This window comes from Poecilia reticulata, linkage group LG20 (assembly GCF_000633615.1).
Source record: "Poecilia reticulata strain Guanapo linkage group LG20, Guppy_female_1.0+MT, whole genome shotgun sequence".
In the NCBI taxonomy this organism is placed as follows: Eukaryota; Metazoa; Chordata; class Actinopteri; order Cyprinodontiformes; family Poeciliidae; genus Poecilia; species Poecilia reticulata.
Window position 1 is genome coordinate 13,260,450 of NC_024350.1, and position 11,476 is coordinate 13,271,925.

At 39.5% G+C, this 11,476-nt stretch overlaps 1 protein-coding gene across 1 annotated transcript in view; it reads left to right on the forward strand.

Moving 5' to 3' along the window:
- The first annotated feature begins 2,132 nt into the window (after positions 1 to 2,132).
- The window catches only part of LOC103482483 (myelin-associated glycoprotein-like), a 12,692-nt gene continuing 3,348 nt past the window's right edge, over positions 2,133 to 11,476 (forward strand). The window contains exons 1-6 of the mRNA XM_017301947.1: positions 2,133 to 2,196; positions 2,416 to 2,461; positions 3,697 to 3,787; positions 3,984 to 4,358; positions 8,105 to 8,407; positions 9,221 to 9,365. Coding sequence (XP_017157436.1) covers positions 3,715 to 3,787; positions 3,984 to 4,358; positions 8,105 to 8,407; positions 9,221 to 9,365 — 896 coding nt within the window. The 5' untranslated portion in view covers positions 2,133 to 2,196; positions 2,416 to 2,461; positions 3,697 to 3,714. The remainder of the gene's footprint in view (positions 2,197 to 2,415; positions 2,462 to 3,696; positions 3,788 to 3,983; positions 4,359 to 8,104; positions 8,408 to 9,220; positions 9,366 to 11,476) is intronic.

Below are 11,476 nucleotides of genomic sequence, written 5' to 3' on the forward strand. Positions count from 1 at the left end.
TCTTCCTTTAGTTATTATCTCCTGCTTCAATTGAAAATCCACTTTAGAAAACTGTTTAAGTGTAGAAATGTAGTCTTTCATGTTGAGTCGGAAGAGAGAAGAAAAGAAAACAAATATATCGCTGTACTTTATTTACTGTGTGGCGAGCTCCATGGCTAGCTCACTGTCTCTTACTCTGCAGTTGTAGAGTCACAATATCTGGGATCATGAGCGCCCCCAGCGATGAGGCAAGAGAACTGCCTGCCTCACCTCTAGTCTGTTCTCTGCTGTTTCTGATCGCTCCTCCGCACACAAGACACGATACACACACAGTTAGTGACAAAAAATACTGTACATTATATACATAAGCGAAATTATGGAAAATCAGTCCATATATTAAATGTTTCTTAGTCATTTTATTGCTGGCGTACAGACATGCTCCCATAGAACGGCAGCCAGTGCAGTTAGCGAGAGGTTATCAATCCCAGGTGAGGCTCAGCTCGCTGCTGCCTCACAGGCTTCGCTTCTGGGCATTTGAATGGGAAAATGCGACAATACAGCGATTTTTAAGAAAAAACTAATCAGAATTGGTTAAGCTAAGTAAAAAATAGATACTTTATAGTACAAACCACAGGGTGAAAATAGCAATATACATGATTTTATTATTATATATTATTTTTCCATGATAACATGACTTCAAGTCACTGGTCCACTGTCGCCTTGATCTCAGCAGGGAAATGAAAAAAACTAAGCACTGGATGGTACCGGCTAATTACTGGACACAACTGCACACCAAAAAACTCGATTGTTGTACCAGTAGCTCGTTTTGCGTCTTTTTCATGGTACAGATCTTGCAGCTTTGGCTAAAAACAATAGGAACAAGCAGGACCCGGAACCAATCTATGTGGCATAAATTCAAACGGAAATACGTTAACACATTTCGTGGCATATACTCATAGACATAATGTAAGGATAGACGCCTCATGGACCGCTCTCGCCTATTGTCGCTGACGAGATTTAGGGCGGCCATCTTGGAGCGGTCCACCACTCCACTCAGGGTTATGTGTTTAGCAGGCGCAATGACGTATCAGCGCATTTAATCGATCATAATACGCTTTTTTTGTTACTGGAAACCATATTCAAACATCTTATCAAAGCTACATTTATAAACAATTGTATTTTTAAGTATGTTTTTAATACATAGTTCAGCATATTTAAATATGCTTAGTGGCTGTAACAGTAGAATAGGAATGGAATATTCTAATATTGATGTATGATGAGCATATTATAAATCACACAGCCGTTCATAATTTACTTAATAAATTATTTAGTAATATCAATACATATTTATATAACTATACAAATACAAATAATTATTAATACTGTATAATATATATTGGATACATGTTTATATGTATGTATATATGTATATGTTTTTCAGCCGACGAGTTCTAGCTTCAGAGAGATTCAGCAGCTGAGATCGAGTCCAAAATCCGATGCAAAATTCATTCGTGCTGTGCAGTGAATCCGTCTCTTTTTAAAGATATTTTCCTCTTCTTCCTTACATCGTGTCTTTAGGAAACCTTCAAAACAAAAACAGAAGATTTGGGATGTATCTTACTTTTGACAGAGTGAAAGAATTACATATAAATAATAGTCTTTACCACCTGTGTAAACTTTGCTGGTGAATGTTATAACACATAAGTTTTATAATATATGCTACATTGTTTTATTTATAATATAGGTTCTAGTGTCAGATAATCTAAGTCAATGTTAGAGAATAATTTTTTAGATTTACAGAATCTAAGTTAGCCTTCATAGCGGGGCTGAACCGTATTACACCAAGCACTGTAGCTAATTTAGCTGGTATCTCGCTGGTGGATATAAAAACAATAAAGTAATATTCTAATCACAAAATATACACAATAATATGTCCATTTTACTTGTGAAATGTTGTCTGTTGAGCCCTCACATCATTAGTCCATCGATCCGAACAACAATATCCCTCAGTGCTGAGGCATCTTCTGCTGCTTTGATTGAGCAATGTAGGAGGGAGTACCGCTCCAAGATGGCCGCCGTATTTCCTGCAACAGAGCAGCCAATGCGGGGTCTACTCTTTCCTTTATTGCCATATTCTGTTATGTTCTACTGACAGTTAGTAGTTACCATAGCAACCAGTAACAGTAGACTAGTCCCCTTTTGCCATCTTTAACTCTGGTATGTATTAAGATCAGCTCTGTGCTTTCTTTACAAGTGGTATATTTTTAGACAAATTTAATGACACAGTGTTTAATGTTTTGCCATGGTTTGTATTTTTGCTGTTTTCATAATTAAAATTGCACAGTTTAGCTATCTTTAACTTTACAACTGTTAACTGATGTCAACTGCTCTGTAGTTTGTTTGGGGTTATTTATTGTATTTCTATTTAATGTATAGGGTCTGGACTGATGTTAACCACCAGCTTGACCATCTCTCTTGTTAAGTATGCTTCAATTTTTGATACAAAGTATTTCAGTTGTCAGTTGTGTCTTAGTTTTTAAATATTAAAATGTGTATATTCTCCATCTAATAAAATTGCATATTGACATTTATAATAAAGAAAAGGTTAGCTATGAAGGTGTTTTATGTAAATTGATTTTAAATACCACAATGCAATCACAGTCCCTTTTAACTGTCTGTAACTTTGTGGCACAAACTGCTGACCTGATGTTAACCACCAACTTTTACTCTTTATATGATAAACAGCCAGCTTGACTGTGTGTTGTGAAGTCAACCTAATGGACCTAAGACATCCATCACATTTACTTTGAAACACAGAAGGTGGTGGTCTGATCTGCTGTTAATCAACTAAAATACATTCAGTTTTTCAATCTAAACTGGTTCTGATTTAGTTGCAGCTCCTTTTGGTAGGTCTGTGTTGATTTGATTTATGTTTATGTATGTTTTCTGACTAATTGTATTGCAGATTAATTTTTAATTATATTAAATAATTATAAAATATATTTCAAAATCTTTAATTTCTGCCTTTTAATCATGAGAGAGATATATGGACAACCTTCTGTCAAATTTTAATTGGAGTTTAATGGATTAAATGATATCAGCCCTCCCTCTCCTACCCCCCCCCCATATCCGGTGACCGGAAATTCCCCACATCTGGTAACAGGAAATTCTCCCCAACTAGAAACTTGCAAGTGAATAAATAAATATACTGTATTCTAAACCATGTTGGATTAGATTAGGAATATTGTACCTACCTCTGGTTTTAAACAGATTGTCTTCTTGATACACAGCGTTCAACAGAATGGCCCCTGCCCACCAAAGAAAACATATGTGTTTGTGAGTATGTCCTCAAAGATAAGAAACCCACAGGATACGTCAGACATTCCTTCAGACAATACTTCTTGAGGATGCTGAAAAGCTTACGGTGCATTATTTGGTGTTGGACAATAGAATAAGTGCTGCATCATACTGTTTTTTTGGCTCTATTGGCCTTTATTTGATAGTTAATTGACAGGAAAGTTGGTAATGAGAGAAGGGGGAAGACATGCAGCAAAGGTCGCCAAGGCCAGGAAATGAACCTGCGACAGCTGCGTCAAGGTATCCTTTAATCCATCAAACTCCGATTAAAATTTGAGAGAAGGGTGTCCATATATCTCTCTATCATGTAAGCTCTTATTTTATCAAGAGACTGTTTAAAAATATTAATCTCATCATTAGGTTGTTTCAGTCAGGGAGATGAAGAAGCTCTGTCACCTGTCTAATAACATCCTGATAGTCAGCATTTTACTGATTGCCTTCTTTCTTCCAGGTGAGTTTGTTTGTTCACTCCCTTTCATATGGAGATGTCAGATAAATCACTTCTAGTCTGAAATATTTGACACTGATATGGTTCAAAGCCTCCACATGTAACATGAAGATGAATCGGAGTTCAGCTTCATGTTTCATGGTCGATGTAAGAGGATGATTTTTCTCCATGTTATTTTCATCTTTCTTCTGTTTTACAGGTGCTTTTTCTCATTGTGATCATCTTCAAGCCCACATGTATACACCCCATGAGATGGAAGCTCTGATTGGATCTTGTGTGGATATTCCATGTAGATTCCAAACTTTTCCAGGATTTGACAGCAGCAAACCCATTTATGGAATCTGGATGAAAAATGAGCCTGTATATGATGTGGGGTCAAGTTACATGATTTTTAACAGCAGTGGGTCAATTAACACCTATCAAATGGAAATGACTGGAAATCTCAGAAGGAAAAATTGCAGCACTCGGATTCCTGATTTAACAGCAGATCATGCAGACAAATACTACTTCAGAGTTGAGAACGGGGACACGACAGCAACATTTTGTGAAGATACTTTTACGTTAACAGTTATAGGTAAGAGAGCTGTTTCTTATTGCTATGTAATATACACTCACCAGGCGCTTAGCTATGGGGGGGCTATGGGGGAGCACTCATCTGGCCCAGGCCCGGATGGGTGCCCATGGGGGCCCGGGTCTGGAGGTACCAGGTAGGGAGGAATGGTTTCAAGTCGCTTTAATGTCTGATTATAGACGGAGAAAGTGCATCTTCACCTGTTTAGAAAGGTGTATGTAATGTTAAAATTACTGTCCCTCAATGGAATATATAGTAGTCAGTCCCAGTGACTGTTTGACTCACGGTTTAGCCAATGTGCTACCTGGGTAAAAATGAAACAAGAAACGCAACCCCCCACCCCCAACAGTTTCCAGCAGCGCAGGTAATACACGTGAGGGGCCTGGTCATTGACCCCGGTCATTGGCCCCACCCCCCCCGGCCCGACACTGACTTGTTCCACTAGTGCAGAGGTGGGCAATCCTGGTCCTCGAGGGCCGGTGTCCTGTAACTCTTAGATGTCTCCCTGCTCCTACACGCTTGAATCCAACAGCTGAATCACCTCCTAAGAGCAGTCAAGTTCTCCAGAGTCCTGCTAATTACCTCATTATTTGACTAAGGTGTGTTGAAGTAGAGACGCATCTAAAAGTTGCAGGAGACCAGCCCTCGAGGCCTGGAGTTGCCCACCCCTGCGCTAATGACACTCACCAGCCACTTTATTAGGTACGCCTTGCTAGTACTGGCTTGGGAAGCCTTTTGCCTGCAGAACTGCCTTAATCATTTGTAGCATAGATTCAACAAGATACTGGAAGCATTCCTCAGAGAGTGTGGTCCATGTTGACGGTATAACATTGCGCAGTTGCTGCAGATTTGTCGCTTGCACAACTATGATGTGAATCTCCCATTCCACTACATCCTAAAGGCGATCTATTGGGATCGCCTTTAGGCGATCCCAATAGATTGCCCAATTAATTTGAGATCTGGTGACTGTGGAAGCCATTCAAGTTCAGTGAACTCATTGTCATGTTCAAGAAACCAGTGTGACATGACTCGCGCTTTATGAACGTTATCTTGCTGGAAGTAGCCATCAGAAAATGTGTACACTCTGGTCATAAAGGGATGGACATGGTCAGCAATAATTCTCTGGTAGGCTGTGGCATAACTTGACATGATGCTCAATTGGTACTAATGGGCCCCAAGTAAGGTAAGGTAATTTTATTTACATAGCATATTTTCAGCAACAAGGCAATTCAAAGTGCTTTACATGAGTTAAAAGGAAATACAAACAAAATAACAAACCAAAGTAAGAAGAGGAAAGGACACATTAGGACAGATGGCAACATTCATACAAAACAATGGGCAAAACAGACACGAGTGAAGGCAGTGACGTCAAAGGGCCATGAACGATGTCGCTGACACTCCTGGAAAAGTTTGATTGAGATGTTGTTATTGAGGAATGTCCTTGGGAGCACTCAGCTCCACAGCTCCATGAAAACAGGAAGGGGTGAGGAGGGAAGAGCATTGTGTTTACATATCTTCAAGGAGATTGGAAATATGCAGCCCTTCCAAGGCCACATGGGGGAAACCAATTCAGAAACAGAATGTCTTAAGTCGGGAAGATTATGAATTTCAATCTTCCCCAAAGTCTCTCCAATACATCATCCAAATTAGTTTGGTCGTTCCACAGAGATAAAACTAGTAACTTTTCCTAGATCAATTCCATCCCGTTAGTGAGTTTTAGAGTCCTCGACTCTGTCCACACCAACAGTCTGAGTGTTCGCTAGTTCAGCCAAGTCTGTCGCAAATTTGTTGATAATCCAGGAATTCACAAGCTCCAAACAGCAGAAATCCTGTTATCATGAATAAATCCAGGGTGAATTCCGCTGGGTGTGACCCCACAGGACAAGAGGGCTCTCTTGTGCCCAGACTTCTCGTCGAAAATTTGATCAATTGCATTGAGAGATCAGTTGACAAGATCCATAATTTGTAGATTTGGAGGATGTGCAAAGAAAGGCTACAAAATATAGAAAAAGACAAGACAAAAGCAGAGCAAGATGGGCAGGGAGGAAGCAGAGGATAAAAGCGCCCACCTTCATTGACAGCAAGAGAGAAAGGCCAGGAAAATCTCCTCCACACCATTACACCACCAGCAGCAGCCTGAACCGTTGATACAAGGAAAGATAGATCCATGCTGTCATGTTGCTAATGACAAATTCTGACCCTACCATCTGAATGTTGCAGCAGAAATTGAGACTCATCAGACCAGGTGAATTTTTTCCAATCTTTTGTTGTCCAATTTTGGTGACCCTGTGCGAATTGTAGCCTCAATTTCCTGTTCTTACCTGTCGGGARTGGGACACGGTGTGATTTTCTGCTGCTGTAGCCCAACCGCCTCAAAGTTCGATGTGCGTTCAGAGAAGCTCTCCTGCATACTTCAGTTGTAACAAGGGGGTTATTTGAGCTACTGTTGCYGTTCTGCCAGTTCAAACCAGTCTGGCCATTCTCCTCTGGCATCAACAAGGCATTTGCCCCCACAGAACTGCCGCTCACTGGATATTTTCTTTTTTTTCCTCTGTAAACCATAGAGATGGTTGTGCATAAAAATCCTGGTAGATCAGCAGTTTCTGAAACACTCAGTCCAGCCCGTCTGGCACCAACAACCATGCCACGTTAGAAGTCACTTAAATCACTTTTCTTCCCCATTCTGATACTCGCTTTGAACTGCAGCAGATCGCCTTGGCAATGTGTACATGTCTAAATGCATTGAGTTGCTGCCATGTGATTGGCTGATTGGAGTTTTGTGTTAATGAGCAGTTGAACAAGTGTACCTAATAAAGTGGCCGGCGAGTGTATTTGMGCTRTAGTTATGTTGTAAAATGATGAATTTACAAATGTAACCAGAATTAATCAGAAACCAATGTTGCATGTGCAGTCTCMTTAGAAAAGGTCAGCAAAATAAAATAGTAGATATAAACAAATCATAAATCAGATATARATATGCACCAAAAGACTGTTGACAAATGCTGTAAGCAGACAAATATGATGCATGAACTGAATCTAAACTGAGGTAAAGAATGACGTATTTACTGCAATATTATCAGCTCTACCAGCAACAAAGTAGTTTGGGTTTACAAAACCTAAAAAAARGCCCTAAGCATAATGACACAATTARTATTGAAGTCAATAGCACAGAAAGAGGCTTCTCCTCAACCACATAGATTTGGTCCTAAGCCAAGCGTACTTTCTCCATAGTGCAATATTTGATATCTTTATAATCATACTTACTTATAAAGAATATGAACGTTAGTCTTCTTACCTTGTAAAATGTGTTCACTGCAAATCCGCGGTTACACTGAAGSCTGACAGTCATYAAGATTGACAGCTGATGTCCAGCACCACCGTATCTTTCCTCACTACAAGTTATAAGATAAAATGACAAGTTTGCTTTGCATCCTTGCCTGTTTGTGCAGCCGATTACWCAGCATCCTATGACCATTTTTAAAGTCAAGTCAACTAACTAGAAGTGGTGTAAGGTTACAGATGTCTGTTTTTAGACTAGCTTTAAAGGAGCACATTGGTTGTTTTGACTTCCGTCATGGCGGAGTGGGCAAAGGTCAATAAATGAAGGGTCAATAAAGGCAATGTTTCATGGAATTAAAAGCTTGTTGATGAGTAAAATGGTGTTATAGTTGTAGGCATAATGTCCAAGTAATCAAGACTGTATTGTGTGTTGTTTTTCACGTTATAACATGTCTGGTTTGAAACCACAGATTTTCCTCGGAGTCCCAGCATTGTTGTTTTTGGAAGTGATCTGAAGGAGCATCAGTCTCTCACTATAACCTGCTCAGCTTCTACTACCTGTTCACGCTCACCTCCTGAACTCACCTGGAATCTCAAAAAAGACTCTCTCAAACAAATCCTGAAAAAAACTGATGGAACCTTTGCAGCTAAACTGCAGGAGAGCATCACTATATCAGACAAGCATGATGGATATAACATCAGCTGTTCTGCCACATATCCTGTGACAGGAGGATTCAAACAAGCAGATACAGTAAAGACTCTCAGTGTTTCATGTAAGTGATCCTATCAGCACATCATGGTTCATGTTTTTTCCATTTACTTGATCAACTCACAATAAAACAGACTGTGACATTTAAACCTAAGCAACACAACCAACATCTAGCTGGGTGTGCATCTTACATAATCATAGATGGCAGGCCTACAGTATGAATGGGGAGATCATCTTTGTCAGAAACTACTTACAAATGCCATGATGCTCAACTACTAGTAATGGGTCGGTTGTGAGCATTTCGGCTCTTGGAGTCGACTCTTTTAAGTGTACGATTAGAGCCGACTCCTTACTGAGAGAACTTCTTAATTATAAGGGAAGGCTACAAAGACATCAGATTATTAAGTAGTACTCCTCAGGTCAATCAATGTTGCTTCCTAAGTGGACAGTTTGATTTCACAGAAGTTTGATTTACTTGGAGTAACATTGTGTTGTTTAAGTGTTCCCTTTATTTTTTTGAGCAGTATACATTCTAAGTAGATTTTAAGTATAATTCAATCACTAAATTAGTACACTCAAAATATACTAACCAAGCACGTTCACATTACATAAAGAAGTATACTTAAAGTATACCAAGTACTACTTTAATTTGTCCATTAAAGTGGAAGTACACTATAAATTGTACTTTTAATACAATTTATTTGCTATACACTATGCACAAAATTAGTATGTCAAAAAAGTCACACGTTAACTAATTCTAAGTATACTTGATATATACTCATGATTAGTCCAACTAAAAGTATCCTCAAGTATGTTAAAACTTAACATACTTATTACATAAATTTTTCACCAGGGTATGTCATCTCATGTTCCTCAGATGCTCCTAAAGACACCTCAGCATCCATCAGTCCGTCAGGTTTGGTGTCAAAAGGTAGCTGGGTGGAGCTGAGCTGCTCCAGCAGAGCCAATCCTCCCATTACCAGCTTCACCTGGTTCAAAAGCAGCAAACATGGAGCCATTAAAGTCTCTTCAGCGAAGACTTTCAGCTTTAGTGCTACTGAGCGAGGAGAGTATTACTGTGAGGCCACAAATAAGCTTGGAAGTGAGAGATCAAAAAGCACCTGTGTTGACCTCATTGGTAATGCATGTTGTTATTTTAAAAACATACTTTCACGTGTATTAATAATATATATATATATATATATCATTCTGGTTAGACAATGATTACAGCTGTGTCTTTGGAAGGCCACATTAAAAGACCAGTTTGAAATGGTCCTTGCTGTTTGCTTAATTCTGGGGTGACCACCATTTCACTCTCAGTGCAACACATCTCCTTCACATACAGATGATCAGCTTGTTGGTTGTGGAGTGATGGTCCAGTCCTTTAAAACATGAGTGTCATACTCCAGTCCTCAAAGGCCACTGCCGTGCAACTTTTAGACTGCATGCAAATCTTGTGTGTTTCGAGAAGCATTGCAGAAGCTTATCAAAACAAGGTCAAAGATGAGGCTTGACGTAATCAAAGCTAAAGGTGGTCCATGAAATATTAGTCTGTGACCTTTTTCTTGATGGTGATTTTTTTTTGGCCAGGCTGTGTATATATTTATATGAACAAAAACATAAACGAAACCTTTTTGTATTTGCTCCCATTTTTCACGACCTGAACTCAAAGATCTAAAATATTTTCTCTATAACCATTTCTATTAAATATTGTTCACTAATCTGTCTAAATCTTTGACAGTGAGCACTTCTTCTTTCAAAACGTTTATCTATCCCATCTCTCAAGCATATCAAGGCAGGCCACATTAAAAGGCCAGTTTAAAATGGGCTTTTTTACCCATTGATGGGTCTGAAAACCAGTTGGTACATGGTGTGACCACCAGAGACTGATGTGTCCAACCAGATGTGTCCAACACATTGCCTTCACATAGAGTTGGTCAGGTTGTCACTTGTGGAGTGTTGGTCCATTCCTTTAAAAAGTGGACCAACATTCAGTGGCTGTGCAAAGCTGATGGATATTTTCAGGAACTGGAACATGCTGTTGTATGCGCTGATCCAGAGCATCCCAAATATGTTCAATGGATGACATGTGTGGTGAGTATGCTGGCCATGCACAAACTGGGGTGTTTTCAGCTTACAGGAACTGTGCACGGATGCTTTCAACTTGGTACGGTTCACAAGCATGCTGTGACATGAGGCCATGATCGTGGATGAATGGCACAACAATGGGCCTCAGGATGGCTACACCGTAACGCTGTGCATTCAAAATTGCATTGATAAAATGCACATGTGTTCAATGTCCTTGACATTCACCTGCCCATACCATAAACCCGCCGCAACCATTGGTCACTCAATGCACAACGCTGACCTCAGAAAACTGTTCACCCACACAATGAAACAAACACTATCGTCCTTCTGCCCTGAACTGTGAAAACTGGGATTCATCCACGAAGATCTAATCTCTCCAATGTGCCAGACGAAGTGCTCACTATATGAATTAGACAAATTAGTGAACAATATTTGAGCGAAATCATTATACTGAAAATGTTTTTGGTCTTTGAGTCATTAAAAATGGGAGCAAAAAAGTGTTACGTTCACAATTGTATTCAGTGTATGTATATTTCCAATGCATGTTGGAATACACAACAATCATGTTTGTTGTGTATTCCAATGAACATGATTATTAAACACAAAAATCATGTTTTTTTTACATACATAAATCTCACATGACACATGTAGGATATTATTTGTGTCTGCTGTCAAATTTCAGATGCTCCTTTGACTCCCAGCATTAATATCCCTGCTGGTTACCTGAAGGAGCATCAGTCTATCACTGTAACCTGCTCAGCTTCAACTCCTTGTCCACACTCACCTCCTGAACTCACCTGGAATCTCCAACAAGACTCTTTTGGGAAAACAGAGAAAAACACAGATGGAACCTTTACAACTAAAATCCAGGAGAACATCACTCTGTCAGACACACATGATGGATACAACATCACATGTTCTGCCAGATATCCTGTGACTGACAAAAGCAACATAGCAGAGACAGAAGTGACTCTCAGTGTTTCATGTAAGTGATCCTATCAGCAGGTCATGGTTCAGCTGTTTCTGATCAATAAAGTTCATGTGT